Genomic DNA, 16,726 nt, shown 5'->3' on the forward strand with positions numbered 1-16,726 from the left:
GCCTTACGTAAATATATCACCAGAATGACTGACAGTTACTGTAGGAGGACCACTTATTTTGATGAAGACTCTCCTGTCCTGTACCATCTATACTGAATTCATTAGCCTCTGAATAGGTGAAATGTATTGATAGTTTTTAGGATTTTACTTTAAAATGTGTTGCTTTTCTTAACCACATCCTTCTGTATTTTAAGCCAAGCTGTTATGCTTCACCTCCAGGGACCAAACAGCATTCCTGCAGATATTGTGTTCATAGTGAGGGAGAAGATTCATCATCTGTTCAAAAGACAGCACAACGACCTCATCTATAAGGCCAGGATCTCTCTGGAGATGGTGCGTTATGTCAGGTTTTACTGCCTGCTGGATTGTTAACCTGAACAGGCTGTAATTCCTAACTTTGATTTCTGGATTGACTTCTTTTTTAATATCCATTTAAAAAATAATTTCTTTGCTTTCAACAATAATCACTCCATAGATAATGGAAGTATGAAGAAATATTGTATTTCTAAGTCTTTTTTTTCCTCCCAAAAGATAGAGAAAATACTTACATGCAAATAAAAATAAAATTTGCTTGCAACATAAAATAAATGATTGAAATAATTGTGAAGGATCCCTCAGCAAACGTCTTCCCCTCCCAGCAGGCGTTGACCGGCTGTTCTGTGGATGTGCAGACACTAGATGGCAGGCTGCTCACCATTCCTGTCAACGACATCGTGCAGTAAGTGCTTTCCTTTTATTTACTGCACTGAAGTTTGCAATGACCTCCTATTTTAGGTCAAAGATCAACATTAGACAAACTTAATATCAAAATTACTGTCGCTTCATGTCAACAGTGTGTTTTAGCAATGACATTTACTAAGAAATGTCTCATTATGATCCAGCCCTTCGTACAAAAAAGTGCTGAGTGGAGAGGGAATGCCGCTGCCCAAGGATCCTTCCCAGAGAGGAGACCTCATCATTGCCTTTGATATCTCATTTCCAGAGAAGCTCTGCCCTGAAAACAAGCGTCTGATCAAAAAAGCTCTATGCAGCAGGAGCTGAAAGCAGTTTGATTTAATGTCACAAAAAGTGGAGTAAAAAAAGTTTTATTAGGTTTGAGCTGAGAGAAAAAGGCAGCTGTGTTACAACAGCAGGAACACTTCAGTTATTATAATAAAGTTGTGCAGCTGTGATTGGCTGCCATCAAAGCCCGCTTTAGCTGCTCATATGTGACAAACATCACCACGTTCCAGGAGCCCAGCCGTAAGAATGAGGGCATGAACCTAAACCAGGAGAAAACAGAAAAACAAGATCATTTCATCACATAAAGAACAGGAAATCCCTCAGTTCAGTGAAACAGTGAAGAAACATCAGAGGTGGGTAGAGAACAGAAACGTCTCAACTAAGAGAAGCATTACTTCAGATATTTTCACTAACGTAACATTATAAGGAAGCCACCTACTAAAAAACTTAAGTGAGAATAAAATACTATTTGGTAAAAAGGAACTTAAGTACCAAGTATCGTAACTCATCATAGTTATGTACAAATTCAACCTTGAGAGAGACTCACAAGGTGCCATAGAAAGGTGACATACTAAGTTTTATTCGATTCAATTTATTTGCAAGTAACACAGTCAGATTGGTTAAAATTTACTACCAAAGGAAAACCTGCTGATTCAGCAATCCCTCACACCAAGAAAGCTTGTAGCGACAGTGGAGAGAAAAACTCCCTTTAAACAGGAGGAAACCTCCAGCAGGACCAGGCTAAATGTGAGCGGCAACCTGCTGAGCCGGACTGGGGATCTAGAACAGTGACTTGTGAAGAACTGAAAGTATAAAACCTTTAACTTAATTGTCAATGCTCAATATTTACTTTATGTTGTCCTCCTCTGGCTGTCATTATTGTTTTTGTTTGTTTTGAATATTAATATATTTTCAATGTAAAACTTTATTTTTGGTGTTGGTCTTAATTCAACTCCCAGGCTCATTACAAACCAATCTTCTAATGCTGATAACATTGTGAAGCCTAAACAACAGCAACAACAAACGTCAGGATCTGATCCAGTGTTCATGAAGACAGGAAGGACTGGTTTAAGGCATTTTTTGGAAAATGTTATAATGTTTTTTGTTGTTGCCATTTGTATAAATACACTGGTCTGATACCTTAGTACACATTTGATTTGTTTTGGTATACGTCTAATTTAAAGTTATAGCACACCCTGGAGAAAACCGCTACTGAAACCAAATGGATATAGAGGCTGCAGTTGTTCACCTGTTGTGCTATAAATAAACAGTAATGTGTTTTGTAAAGTTATTAACAACTTATGTTTTAAAATATTGACTAAAGCCCAGCATACACTGCGCAATTTTTGAGATGATTCGCCAGTCATCTGGCAAGTGTGGCAATCGGGCCGCTCTTGGCCAAGTTGTGTGTCGTGCACTGTGGAGTGTAGATGGTTTTATTTTTGATCAGGACCTGTAAATTAAATCCCATATCAAAGAGGTTTCTAGAATTTCCTTCTTTCATCTGTGGAATATTGCACAAAATAGAAATATCCTGTCCAGGGGTGATGCTGAGAAACTAGTCTTCATTATGCATCCATGCCTCCTTGCATGCTACTTTAAGGCTGAACTATTGTAATTCTTTACTATCAGGAAGTCCACAGTTAAAAGCCTTCAGCTGAGAAATCCTGCAGCCAGAGTTCTGATAAAAATGAAAAAGATCATATCATATCTCTCCTATTGTCAAGGTTTTTTAGATTCTCCAGCTCTTGTCCAAACTTGAAAAGGCCTAGCCACAACCAAAAGGATGCTGAGACAACTCAACTCAGTTTGTTTTCTTTGTCTTTTCTATTGATATTAGACCTAAACATCATTTTACAACATCAGAGGCTGCGATCATTAGCCTTTTTACAAAAAACGTTTTACCCTTTGCTTTTACTCAAGTAAAAATATTACAGTAGTGCTACTATTTTGTTTTTTCCACCCACTTCTGATAATAGATCATATAACAATGTAAAGAATTAAAGAGATCATTATAGATTAGAGATTTCTTGTGATTTTATTTTCTGTGGCTCTTTGTGTGTTTAATATCTATTTTTTTGCAATAAATCTATCAGCAGTGTCTTTGCAGTGTTTCCTTACCCCTTATAAAAGGCCAGCGGGCCCTCATTGGTTATCATAGCGCCAGCACAGCTCAGGGCTCCACTGTACTGGCCTGGAGCAGAGTTCACATATCGTGTTTTGACCACGTCCACGGGTGAAGCGATCACAGTTGTGCATAAACCTGCTCCAAAGGCCGATACAAAGTGGCAAGGCAGGTTGTCTGTGGAGTACAAGAGGTTAAGCTTCAGCTTCTGAAAACCTTCTGAAGCATGTTACCTGTAGGACTACAGGTCTCTCTTATCAAAGAATGCATGCATCTGTACTGAGAATGTGTGTAGGTCTAAATGCAGAACACTGGTACGCATAAGGTTTTTGAGATTTATCAAACCATACATGCATACACACAACAGCAAGCAAATTTTTCTCCATAAATAACACTGGTACGGACAAAGCTCTCCCTCATGCTGGGCTCTCTGCATGCCCACATTCAGCCATAAATAAATGGTCCAAGAAAAACACTGCATAAATGTAACTGTGTATTTAAATGAGCCAGCAGATCAATGATCTTTAAAAGCTGCCATGAAAACTGCAAGGAAAAGAAAAACAACAAAAAGGAAAACACAACTAAATGGAAGTATTATGAGTAAAATAAAATTTTATGAATGGAAATGGAAAGGGTCTGATTGATGGACTGCTCATATTAACAAGGACATCCAATATGGTAGACAGTATGCAGCTTAGCGCTGGCTGTGATATCAAAATATAACACATTAAATACCTGAGAATCTGGATTATCTTTAGCTTAGCTTTGATAAACTGCGGCCTAAAGCCACGGCCATTTTTCACCCATATGTAATAATCTATATGTAATTCTATTTTTTTTTCTGGAGTACCATGCACCCAGTTACTCTATATTTTTTTGCATATTGGTGTCTGGGTCCAGCACGTCAGTCTCTTAAATACTGAATCCTGTTCTGCACATATAGCGGGTGAAATAAGTATTAAACATACCACCATTTTTCTTAGTTAATATATATATCTAGAGGCACTATTGACATGACATGACATTTTCGCCAGATGTTGGTAACAATCCATTCAATCCACACATACAAAGAGATCAAACCATAGATGTCCAGAAATTAAGTTATGCGTAATAAAGTGAAATGGCCCCTTTTTAGAGCTCAGAGCAGAGAACCCAGTATTCAGACAGACAGACAGACAATGTGTCAAAAAGTGTTTATTAAAAACGACAGATCTGCAGTGAACAGCTAGGATGTCTAAGGCAGGAACCGCTGGTCTTAAAGGTCATTCTGTGACTGTATGCACGCTCACAATGCAAGACTCCACTTCTGAGGAAAAAGCATGTTGAAGGTCGTTTAAAGTTTGCTGCACAACATTTAGACAAGCCTGTGAAGTACTGGGAGAATATAGTCTGGTCAGATGAGACCAAGATTAAACTCTTTGGATGCCGTAATACACATCAGCCAAGGAAACTCTCCATTGGTTTCAGAGAAATAAAATAAAGCTTCTAAAATGGCCAAATCAATCACCTGACTGGAATCAGGAAATAAAATTTTAGGAATAGAAAATCTATGGAAAGAACTAAAGATCAGATGTCATAGAAGAGGCCCACAAAACCTTCAAGAGTGTTTGTGTGAGTGAATGGGCCAAAATCACACCTCAGTAATGCATGCAACTAATTTCTCCTTACAGAAGGCGTCTTGAAGCTGTCATTACCCACAAAGGCATTTCTACAAGTGTTTGTAAAATTTCAGGTAGTGTGTTCAATACTTTTCTCCCTGTGCCATTCCACATCATTTCACATAACTTCATTTCTGGATATCTACTGTTTGATTTCTTTGTATGTGTGGATTGAATGGATTTTTAAAAACATCTGGTAGACATGTCATCACAATTGCACCTCTAGAAATACATTTACTGAGAAAAATGGTGGCGTGTTCAATACTTGTTTCACCCGCTGTAGATCCAAGCAGGGTCTGCAGCCTGTGGATCATTGGACCTCTCAGAGAGGCTCTGGAAAAAAAAAAAAATTTTGTATAAAAGCATCATGTGGCATTAGAGGCTCTAATCGAGTTTGATTCCCGGACTCAGGGCCACACTGGCTCTGTAGACTCTAAAGGTTGCAGAGCCCTGATCTCGGGAGTATGATGAGCCATTCGTTATCAAGGGTCAAAAGTCAGCCCTGAAAACGTGTTCTGGCAGCAACGTCAGATGGGTGTCACAGCTGTATTTAAATGTTTACAGCAGTCGGTGTGAATGCCTCGCAACTTGTTCGATTTATGTATTGATCTGTGGTAACACTCACACTGGGGATCATCGGGAAGAGGAATGTGGTGATGGGGAATTTGAGCTGCTTTTAGACCTTTTATATCCATTCTACAGGTCTTCGTGTAAAGTTAGACCTATGGTTCATAATGCAGCATGAATTTCTCTGCAATATTTAATGCTTATGATAATGTCGATCTTTGATTAATGATCACATTATGCAATGTTGGGTGTCTAAGAGGACTTAGTAAGGCTTTATCTATTGTATTTTTATCAAAGAAAACGTGTTCATTGCTTGCAACAATAATACCACCCATTATTGTTGCACGTTAAGTCTATAAATTTACTCCAAAGACACATTTTCACTGCAATTTTGTTTCAAATTGATGATAATTTTGCAAAGCATGGTAAGCCAGTCTCAGGCCTTATTTTGTGTGTAAACAAGTGTGATAAATCAGGCCCAGGCCCTCTTTCTTACCAGACATGGGGGTGGACATGAGGAGGAAATCCTTGATGAAGTCATACGTCACCAGCTCTGTGCAGTTAACGATGGCATTGCGTGCAATGTTTGGACTCATCCCTGTGTGCACACACAAATATTTGCCATGAAGATTCATTTAAGACCCTTTAGACAGTATCTATGGAGTTAAGATCACCTTTCCAGAGTCCGCGCATGCCTTCCTCCTTAGCTATTGTTTTGTAAGCATCAATGGTGCCACAGTAGCGTCTTGTACCCCCTTTTGACCTGGCTTGTGCCTGAAAACGAACTTTCACCACATCCGTTGGCTGAGCAATAGCCACTGCCAGACCACCTGTGGTACAACCTGCAAGCAGCCGGCTGCCAATGCCCGCATCTGAGCCAGAAAAAAATCAGACATGAACTCTGAACTTCTTTAAATAAAGTATTTGAGTTAACAGCCACTGACGGTCAGATCCTTTGGTGTAGAAATGTTTCACAGAGTCATAGAGGCCAATACGGACAGAGGCAAAGCTCATCTGTCTCTGGAGCCCTGCTGCCAGCCCGCTGTAGAGACTCAGAAGCCCCTCTGTGCGCACCATGGTGATGATGGTACCAAACACACCTCGGTACTTTACTGCAGGAGCCTTTCCTCCCATGGCCCCAGGGATGCAGGCCTCTCCTTGGACCTGCACAGAGAATAAGAGGAAACACAGATTGACTGATACGGATTAAGAGGAGGGAAATAAATTATTAAATGATGGAGATGAACTCCAGTTTACCTGCAGCCGTACTTTGGCCGTGTCCAGAGGAAAGGTGAGCAGGTCAGCGATACACGCTGCAGCTCCCGCCCCCACAAACTTTACAGCTGCGGTTGGAGGAACTTCTGCATTTCGGAAACCAACCATTTTCTCTTTTTTCTTTGATTTTAAATTCCAATCTAAATCTGGAATAGATCAAATGTTCCTTTATTCAGTTAAAGCTGTTTATCTGGTCGACACTGCCGAACAGATTCATGTTTTATGTACTTGATGGATCTGCATAGCTTAATTTTTCTATTCATTAATGATGCACAGTTCTGTCACAAGTCCTGAGTTAACTACTGTATTAAACTTTTGAATCATTAAAAAAAAATCTTAAATTATGCCCTTAAATGGGCACAACTGTGCAATAAATGAATCTATCCATTAAGTGATAAGGATGGAAGTCTTCACTCTTACCTTTGCTGGATCAATCAGCCGGACAGAAACAGAGAAGATCAGGATTCTCAGAAAGTGTCTCTTTGGCTGAACCTTGTTCCAAACACAAACTGGCTTCCTTGTTTTCCCAAAGAAGATCTTGCAGAAATAGTGATGATTAAAATCATACTCTAAGTCCTGCCAAAGCAATCATAGGTCACCTTTAAATGTAAAAAAAAAAAGAAAAAAGAAAAAAAGAGAGAGAAGTCTTTCAAAGGAAAATCTGGTTTTACCTTTTATACGTGATCTGTTGGCATTAGGATGTGTCTGTAGGTGTGAGCGCTGGAATGGACCTCTGTATCCGAGGCAGCAAGCGGGGAAAGGTGCAGCAGTGTGGGGAGGAAAAGAGAGGGGGGCCTCTTTAAGTGCTGCTGGGATGCCGTTACATAATGGAGCAGCATTGCTCCATTAGGCTTCTCATAGAAACTACCTCTGCTGATCAATCAGGCAGAAAAGGGTGATTAACGCTGTCTGCGTATGCTTCTGTGATATGACTGGATGTGTCGGGGCAGGCTTTGCTCGTTTTTCTTTAGACCTTGTTTTTTACAGTAAGTCTGAACTTATGCAATGTAGGGAAAGCTTTTGGTTTTATTTAACAAATAAAAAAACAACAGCAGAAAAGAAAACCTATTTTTTCTTTTTGGAATCATTTGTTTGAGTCAGCCATTTGGTTATGGTGGTGTTGCATATTATTAGGTAAACGCTGAGTCATGCTGAACATACAAAAACACGGAGCACAACAGATTGGAGCCACATGTTTAGACCACTAATTATCTAACCACCACTTTTAGTCTAAACCTGTTCCAAGTCTGTTTCTCTCCGCTTCCTCTATGAATCAACTACTTTTCTGTTATCAATCTTAATTAATTCTGCGATCCCTATAGATATCTCAGAAAATTTTCCAGTTTGTCACATTAGAATCTCAAGCTTTGAGGATCAGTGGCTGGATTTTACGCAGCATATTATTATAAACTAATAGAAGCAAATTTCCACTGAAAAAAAAAAGCCAAACAAAAGGTCAAAATAATGAGTTTTACAGTCAGAATGACAATAAAAATTATGGCGAGCTTGAAAATCACTTTTGCAAGAATAAAAGTTATGTTCATGCATTTTAAGTAATAATTTTGAGTTTAAAAATCATAGTTAACCATAGTTACAAAATAAAAGTCACAATCATGAGAATAATATTCATGATTAAATAATCATAGTAATGAATTTAAAAGTAATCCTTTTTGGTTTTAAAGTAACAATCATTAAAGTCAAAATTACAAACAAAGTAATATAAATTAGCTTAAGTGTCTTATCAGCTTCACCTGGGCCACCTGCGATGTCCCTCGTTCAGCTCCAGCCAATCAACTCGAGGGCCACACCTTTTCCAAAGCCAATCATCTTGCAAGATTCCTTTCTTTTAGCTCCTGGTCCAGCTTCTCTCTCCCGAACGCAATCAAACTTTCATCCATGTCCTCAACACATCCTATGGCTTATTCCACCTCCAGTGTCCAGACCTCGGGGGAAGACTACCGGTACTCTAGTCCTTTTCTAGGTTGCTCATCCAAGCGTACAATGATTCATAGCATCGAAGTCTTCTTCCGGGGGCCCGAGCGCCAAATAACTTAATTCATTTATGTCTTTATCTGCTTCTGTCTCCTTGATAGCGGTTGGCCTCAGCAGATGGCCGCTCACACTGAGCCTGGTTCTGGTTCTGCTGGATGTTTCTTCCTGTTAAAAGGGAGTTTTTTCCTCTCCACTGTCGCTACAAGTATACTTAGTGTGAGGGATTGCAGAAAGACGATGAGTCCCCGCAATCAGCTGGTTTTCCTTAAATAGAAATGTAAAGAATATGATTGTGTTACCTGTATAAATACATTTAATATTTTCTAACTGCAACTCTTCTCCGTGTGAGTCTCTTGAGTTTGAAATGAGCATCAAAGTCATAATGTTGAGTTTTAAATGCAGAATTATGAGATATAAATGTTCCTACTGCAGCTCTGGCTGTATGTTTAAGGTCTGTTTTCTTTTCTCCATTTACCATCAGATTCACTGTCCCTACAAAATACCCGTCAACCTTTGAAAATCAGTTTTTCTTCACCATGCACCACTTGTTCTTTCAAATAAAATCTCAAATAGATTAAATAAATCGTTGATTAATGTTACATTAACATTATATTGTTCAAGGGGGTTGAAATAGAAAAACTATGTGATGTTTCCCTTTGTGACGGATGTATTTGAGTCTCCTTCGCTGTTCTGCAGACAGGCCTCTGGGCCAGCCACTGCCGTTCGACAAATATAGAAAAAGCAGACATGTGATAACTCAGGATTGTAAAGTGCAGCGTTCTGACCTGTGGTACGGGTACACGTTGTCCTACATATGTCCCTGTATGACGCTGCTGTCCCACTATTAATCCAACTAACCAGCTGTTAAAATACATCATGAAGCAAATGTTTCTTCTGTGTAACTAATCCAACAACCTTTCATCTCCAGACTTCATGTTTTTTTATGGACAGGCCTTTTTTTTGAAAGTGTTGAATCTTTTGCAGCAGATGAAACTTTTTATTTTTCACGCAATACTGGTTTTCATAGAATCAGCAGAAAATCCAAAGCCTTGCTAGTACAGTATTTTTTATTTAATAGTGCAATAATCTTTCCATTTGTTTATTACCAAGTTACAACTAAAAAACATTGATTCTGTTCCAGACAAAACCCACTTTTAGCTGCAGCTGTCTTTGACTGTGCAAAATGCTTTGATGACCCATTGACCAGCAATAAATCAAACAAGTGCTCACTTTACATTCAACAATCTACTCCTGACTGAAAAGACCCAAAGCAAAGATCAACAGTGTAAACGTTTTCAGCGATACCCATGATGAAGGTATGGCACAGATGAAATGGTCTCCATTTTCTTGGAAGGATTCTTCTAAGGATTAAGTCATCCTTATGCAACAATGTCATTGATGTGACTGGAAGGTTCAGCCTTTGTAAACATAGAACTACATCAAATAGTCTGGCGAGCAAAAATCTGCTATACTTCGATCCAATTGGAAGCACTAATCACATCAGTCCATGAAACGAGTCCTTGCGCCGCAATCTGCAAATTTTGCAGTCTTTCAGGAATGTCCCTGATTCTCCAGGCACAGAGTCCATGAGGTTCAACCTTTGACTTCACAGAGCCGATCACCAAATAACTCCTTAAGTAGGGCCTTTTTCGCCTCCAGCCTCATTGCACAGTTCTTTTCACAACTTCCTGCCACATGTCAGGACTTTAGTATGCCTGAATTTGGGTGGTTTGGGTGCCCGGCGATCTGCAGTCAGAACGGTGACTCCCAGTACTGCTGTGCTCTGGTCATTCCTCTTTTAATTTGTTCATATGTCACAAACATGACGATGTTCCAAGATCCCAGTCGCAGAAAAGATGGCATGAATCTGGAAGAAGCAAAAGAGGAGTTGTTTAGAAAGAGGTACAAAGAGGTTGTGTTATTTTTTTGTTCTCCAAAAACTGCTGGGATGTTTCTGTAACCAGAAGCCTAGTTCTGATCCATTCAGGCAGAACTAGACTAATTATTTACATTTTCAGGTGAAATTTTCAGAAAGGAGAAGTTTATTTACTCATAATAGCATTGGCCTTTTTATTGCTGTTAGTGTTAACTTACTACTTGTGCATTGAAATGTCTGAGAATGATTTAAAGGTGGAGCTAAAAGTTTAACTCCTCCCAGCCACTAGATGGCTCTCACTCTCGTTTTATGCAGGTTTCCAGCTAGTTGCCATGTCCCGTAATGCTAACCATTGCAAATATTTAACTATGCAGCTCATATGAAACACAGAAACATTTGCTTTCTTAATTCGGGACCAACAATCTAAATCTTTACTGATGTTTGTTGTTGTGTTGCATCTGTTTTTTGTTTTTTGGCTTCAATCTTAGAATTGTAATGCAGAGAAGAAGCCATTTGTGTTCTTTTTGTGTCGACTTCGGCCTTATTATTGGCCATAAATATTCTTTGGAACAGTCAAAATAAAATAAACAGTTATTTTTTATATGCTACATCCTTCTTTCAGTAAAATAATACTATTATTCTGCACCACTCTTGATGTTCTGTGAATTTATTTTTTAAATTAAATGTTTTGATGAAAAAGTTGCTACAACCTTTAACTTTTATTAGCAATGCAAGCAGATTGCATCAATTTCTCTTCATTTTGTAAAACAATAAGGCAGAAGTACTTCAGCATCATATTTACTCAAGGAAAACTTCACAGCTCTGAGAGAGAAACTGTTTCTACGTCTGTCTTTTCTGGATGTAATGTTCCTGAATCCTTTTACTCTTAGAGATGGACTAACACTGAATGCACCATGAGTTTGAAATCCATAATTAAATCAAATAAACTTTTAATAAGAGTCATTATGGAGAAATGGTTTATTATCATGTTATCAGGATAAAGGGGGTGTCCAAACACAACTGATTATCATTAAATATTTAACTAGATTTTATGAGCTTGTTGGATTTTGGTTTTGTTAAATTTCCTATTTTTCATGGAGAATTGTAAAAAATAAAATAAAATAAAGAATCAGAAAATGTTTAGTAAAGAAGCCAATGGTCAATCCTTTAAAGTTAAATTGAAACTATTTGGGGGTCGGGTTGGGGCCAGGGTTTTCTCATTAGGGCAAAGAAAAAAAATCACAACTAGAGTAAAACTTTAAAGATAAAAACCGAAAATGATTCAATATGGTTTCTGACCCAGCTCTTACGGTCATAAACTGTTTTAGTATTATTTCAACAGGACAGGGGCCAAATCAGGCGTTCAACAAGGGCACTGGCCCTTGTTGACCATCATCTAGAACCACCTAACCTTCTTCGTCAAACCGTGAACCGCCTCAGGAACAGGTTGGGATCGCCCTGACTAACGTCAGGAGATGTTGACAGAACATCACTCCTAATCTGGTTGTTTTCAAACCAGCAGTTTTTCAAATTAAGCTTTGATTTTATTGGAGCTTTTACCCTTTATAGAAAGCTGCAGGTCCTTCATTTCTCAACATGTTCAGAGCGCAGTTGATGGCACTGGCGTACTGACCATCTCCTGAGTTCATGAACCGTGTTTTGACCACGTCCACAGGAGACGCCACTATAGTGGTGCAAAAGCCGGCACCGAAGGCCGCTGTGAAGTGGCACGGCAGGTTGTCTGTGGGAGAACAGAACCAGAGTCACTTCTTGAGACAGCAGCAGTTTGATTTTTAAACATGGTTCAAAATAGCACATTTTTTCTTGTAATAAGCGTATTTTCCCTTGATTTGAGAAAGTGAGTGAATCATTTTTAAATAAACGTCTCCATTGTCGTATTTCAAGAACATCAATATCTAATCATTTTAGTCTAAGGGAAAAATACTCATCTCACTAACATCATTTAATTGATCTGCTCCAATTAAGGTCAAACACACTTATTTGAAGAAATGTGCACTTATTTGTAGATAGTTATTTGCAGTGCAGTGGTCTGGGTCCTCTGCTTACCAGTCATTAGGTCATACTTCAGGATAAGTTCTTTGATCATATCATAGGTGACCAGTTCAGCACAGTTTACGATGGCATTCCTCGTGATGTTTGGCATGCAACCTAAAAAAAAGGAAGGGGAATATTGGTCTAAACTTCTGATGTTTTTCATCTGTCGACCTTAAAAATAAAAGAGAGAGCAATACCTTTCCAAAGTCCCCGGACTCCTTCGTCTCTGGCAATCGTCTTGTAGGCATCCAGGGTGCTGTTGTATCTCCTCTCACCATCAGCCAGCCGCACCTGGGCTTGGAAACGCACCTTTACCACGTCTGTCGGTTGTGCAAAAGCCACAGCCATCGCTCCTGTGGTGCAGCCTGCCATGAGCCTGGTCACGATCCCAGCACCTTTGGAAGCATAAAGGTTAGGATCATGAAAACAGCTACAGTAGGTTCCTCATTCTCCTGATTCAAATAAATTTACTCACTCTCAGTGCCTCTGGTGTAGAACTGCTTCATTGAGTCATAAAGTCCGATCCGAACCGAGGCGAAGCTCATCTGCCTTTGGAGACCGGCCACCAGCCCGTTGTAAAGACTCCTGGCTCCTTCTGTGCGCACCATGGTGCTGATGGTGCCATACACTCCCCGGTACCTCACTGCGCCGGGTCCTTCAGGTCTCTGAGACTCACCCTGGATCTGGGTACATGATGGTATCCATGAATCATCAGCAGCACATTAAACTTAAAGATAAAACAGCATCTATACTACAAAAGATTATATAAATGTAAGTAACAATGTCATAAGCGTATTTGCCCTTCATTTGAGCAGATAAATAAGACCATCGGACAAAGATATGAGATGATTGACATTTAAAAAGGATAAAAATAACTATTATTATTATTTTTAGATGTAATTTTTGGCAGTGTATTTCAGATTCTCAAAGCAAATAGTTTTTCCCACCTCCAGGAATGACAAAAAATGTATTCATGTAATTTATAAGGATTAAGATGTTTTGAGAGCAGCAATAATAATCAGGAATGAGCTGGGTTAGAAAAATCATGTGAAGCATTGCAACAAAATATGTAAAAAATAAAATGAAATGCATTTGCCCTTAATCAGAGCAGGTAAATTAGGCAATAGTTTACATATTTTCAACTTCAAAAGAAATAATTTTATACTATGCACATGAAATAAGAAATTACAGATGTTTTTAATCTATTTTTAATTTAAATTATCTTTTTTCATTGACTAATTGTCTAACTTACGTGCTCAAATCAAATGAGAATACAGAAACTTCAAAAAAGTATTTAAATGTTTTGAGGTGTAAAATCAGTACATATCAGACGTCTCTAACCTGCAGCCTGACTTTGGCCGTATCCAGAGGAAAGGTGATGAGGTCAGCGATGCAAGCCGCCGTACCTGCTCCAAAGAACTTGATGCCCGCGGAGGGAACCATGTCACTCGCTTTCACCACAACCATCTTTATTTCTGGAATCGGTGCACAGATGGAAAAATGCACTCTTATTGCTATATGGCTTCAGTTAAACCTTCAGATGTGTCAGCAGACTTTGCGTACCTTTACAGTATAATGAAGAGAAGTTTCAGGTTTTCTTAAGAATCAGACAGGTCTTTGGGAGAAGTTCTGCTGCTGAGGAGCTTTTGGCCATAAACGTTCTCAGAGGTGAGCCTGTCAGCATACCCCTCCTCACTGAAAAGGCAATTTCAGAATCACACATATAAGTCTTTTCACTGCAAAAACCAAAATAGAGATAGACCCATGCATGGGCCAACTGATATTTCTGGCCAATATTAGCATTTGTTCCTGTATCAGCCAATAGGTGCATGCATTGGTGCTTCAAGCAGCCTTTTCTTGAGATGTTGTGGAGTGCATGTATTGCTGCGGCCCTGCTACATATTGTTAATGCTTTGTTTCATTTGCCCTTTTAGTTTAAATTTAGACATGTATAACCTATTATTGGTTCCTTTTTATCATCTAAAGCAGAAATGCCCAAAGTCAGTCCTTGAGAACCGCTGTCCTGCAGGATTGTGATGTTTCCATGTTTTAGTACAGCTGATACTGATGATAGCATTTCAGCAAGAGCCTGTTAATCACTTATCATTAAAAATCAGCTGTGCTGAAGCAGGAAACCTCTAAAACCTGCAGGACAGCAGCCCTTAGGGACCAAGTTTTGACATGCCTGATGTAAATGGAGAGGAAAAAATCAATATCGTCTCCAAGAATCAGCACAAAAATATCAGCAGCAGATATTGGGAATCGGTTTAATGTCAAAATCATCCATATCAGAATAAGCCTGGAAATACAGGCGTCAGTAGATATACTGTATGCCAAAATCAGTAAAGAATCCTCAAATTAAAAAATGTATCGTTAATCTGAGCAGGTAAAGTTGATGCTTTTACAATGGAATGAGTGTTTTTATGCAATGAAACAAAGATAAAGATTTAAATTAAGAAAAGTTTTTTCTCATTTTAAACAAAAAATTGTCTTATTTTATAGGTAAATTGTCCAACATATCTGCTCATATCCACCAAAAATACACCATAAGAAAGATTTGCTTACTTATATTTTAATTTTTGCTGTGTTGAAGCCAATTAAACTAGAATCAGCTAATTAAATTGGATATTTACCTCAATAAATATCCAAGAAGGTTTTAATCCAGTTCAAAGATGCAGCTTCCTTAGTGCCGTTAGTCCAATTAGGTGTTTTGCTCCAGGCTAGGTGCTTAGTGTGTCTCTGAGGATGAAGATGGGCCCTGAATTTATAGGATCCTCCTGCACATGACCTATGAAGATGTACACACCTGCTTTGCGACTATCATGTGTACCAGTCTGTGACACAGCAGGTTATCTGAGCTGTTGTTGATCCCAGAAGGGGAACTGATGAACATGCACAAACATTTACAACATTTTTATCTCATTTAAAGTTTTATTTGATTTTTTTTTTTTATCATGATAAAATGTTTGTCTATTATTTAAACTGGATATCCATGGTTTGGTGTTTATGGTAAATTTCCACTTTAACTGTAAACATGGCGGCTCATGTTACAGGAGTGATGTCACAGAGCGTACCCTGTTTTTCTATTGGCTTGTTTTCATAGCCTGTCCTGCTGGAAGGTGTGTCCTCTGAATGTTTTAATGGGGCACAGCCATCCGTGTGATGATGTTCGCAACCAACAAGATACTCAGATCCATTTCAGGAGACCTTTTACTCATCCCTCCTCCCAGAAAGCAAAGTTACACAACAGTCTGAGGTTAATGCTGAAATCCTGGAGACAGACCAGGGTGGGTGGAGGCAGCATCTGAGTGCAATTACTCCACCTTCTCATTCAGACAAATCAACAGGATGCTGAATGGAAAGAGTTTGAGGGAGGCAACCTTTAGGTCTTCTACTCCACTCATCATTAGGTCAAGTTCATAATTCAAGTTTTTCTGTACCAGCCTTTGTTTACCACTGCCAGGTGCTTTTCTCTGCTTTATTTTCCTATGTTTTTTTCATGCTCTACAAATAACCTGTAATACCTAGAAAGGAGGAAGGCTTGTGAGCTGCAGGGTTAGAACGTCCGGCATGCCCGCTAACTTTCCACAGCAGCTGCAAACCCAGGGACCTCATTAAACTCACATTAAAATCCAAACCTGACAAACTGCAAAAACTATGTGAACTTTTCACACCCTTTCAAATGTTTTCACCTTAAAAACTCAAAATTTAATGTATTCGACTGATATGGCAGACTAATCACCAACCCTCCATTAGAGAGGATTGGTGAATGGAGTAAGAACCAAAAGCATATGGAGTGAAGTTTGTTCCATTATTCTTACAAGCAGAGAATATATTTTGTAAATAGAAATTTCAAAAAAAAATTTCAGAAATGAAAATAAGAAAAATTTTGTAATCAAACAACTTTTTTAATTATCTTTTCAAAATTTTAGTTTTTCAAATTTCTCTTTTTCAAATTGCATTTTAAAGATCTCAGTTTCTTCACTTCAAGCCCAATGCAAAAGTTGTTGTAAGTTCTTAAGATTAATCTGCAAACAAGATCCATTCTCAAAGTTTCATTCCTGGATAGACTTTTTTTTTAATTTCCATTTACAAAATCTGTTGTTTTTTTGCAACAATAATGCAACAAAATTCACTCCATGGCCTTTTTAATCTATCATCTGGACATTGGAATAG

General features: G+C 38.7%; 3 protein-coding genes across 5 annotated transcripts in view; 1 reads left to right on the forward strand and 2 right to left on the reverse strand.

Moving 5' to 3' along the window:
• dnajb13 (DnaJ heat shock protein family (Hsp40) member B13) overlaps positions 1 to 1,160 on the forward strand; it is a 9,357-nt gene extending 8,197 nt beyond the window's left edge. The window contains exons 6-8 of one of the 2 annotated variants that reach the window (XM_015379684.1): positions 220 to 333; positions 639 to 718; positions 882 to 1,160. In XM_015379684.1, the coding sequence (XP_015235170.1) occupies positions 220 to 333; positions 639 to 718; positions 882 to 1,041 (354 nt within the window). In that variant the 3' untranslated portion in view covers positions 1,042 to 1,160. The remainder of the gene's footprint in view (positions 1 to 219; positions 334 to 638; positions 719 to 881) is intronic. The other variant, XM_015379685.1, reaches the window with a different exon arrangement.
• LOC107087872 (mitochondrial uncoupling protein 2-like) lies at positions 1,113 to 7,473 on the reverse strand. 2 transcript variants are annotated; one of them, XM_015379687.1, is made up of 8 exons: positions 7,299 to 7,473; positions 7,048 to 7,164; positions 6,610 to 6,773; positions 6,297 to 6,516; positions 6,027 to 6,224; positions 5,849 to 5,950; positions 3,124 to 3,304; positions 1,113 to 1,262 (listed from the first exon to the last, which is right to left on the reverse strand). In XM_015379687.1, the coding sequence occupies exons 3-8, from the start codon at positions 6,733 to 6,735 to the stop codon at positions 1,148 to 1,150; spliced, it is 942 nt and encodes a 313-aa protein (XP_015235173.1). In that variant the 5' UTR covers positions 6,736 to 6,773; positions 7,048 to 7,164; positions 7,299 to 7,473; the 3' UTR covers positions 1,113 to 1,147. The 2 variants fall into 2 exon arrangements, with proteins under 2 accessions (XP_015235173.1, XP_015235172.1); XM_015379686.1 differs by having other exon boundaries at positions 7,048 to 7,203.
• A 2,191-nt stretch (positions 7,474 to 9,664) lies between these two features.
• LOC107087881 (mitochondrial uncoupling protein 2-like) lies at positions 9,665 to 15,300 on the reverse strand. Its single transcript, XM_015379702.1, has 8 exons — positions 15,184 to 15,300; positions 14,114 to 14,245; positions 13,892 to 14,025; positions 13,026 to 13,233; positions 12,748 to 12,945; positions 12,563 to 12,664; positions 12,056 to 12,236; positions 9,665 to 10,486 (listed from the first exon to the last, which is right to left on the reverse strand). Exons 3-8 carry the CDS (start codon positions 14,015 to 14,017, stop codon positions 10,372 to 10,374), a joined length of 930 nt encoding a protein of 309 aa, XP_015235188.1. The 5' UTR covers positions 14,018 to 14,025; positions 14,114 to 14,245; positions 15,184 to 15,300; the 3' UTR covers positions 9,665 to 10,371.
• Positions 15,301 to 16,726: the final 1,426 nt, after the last annotated feature.

The sequence above is a fragment of the Cyprinodon variegatus genome, unplaced genomic scaffold, assembly GCF_000732505.1.
Source record: "Cyprinodon variegatus isolate N-32 unplaced genomic scaffold, C_variegatus-1.0 Scaffold198, whole genome shotgun sequence".
NCBI lineage: Eukaryota > Metazoa > Chordata > Actinopteri > Cyprinodontiformes > Cyprinodontidae > Cyprinodon > Cyprinodon variegatus.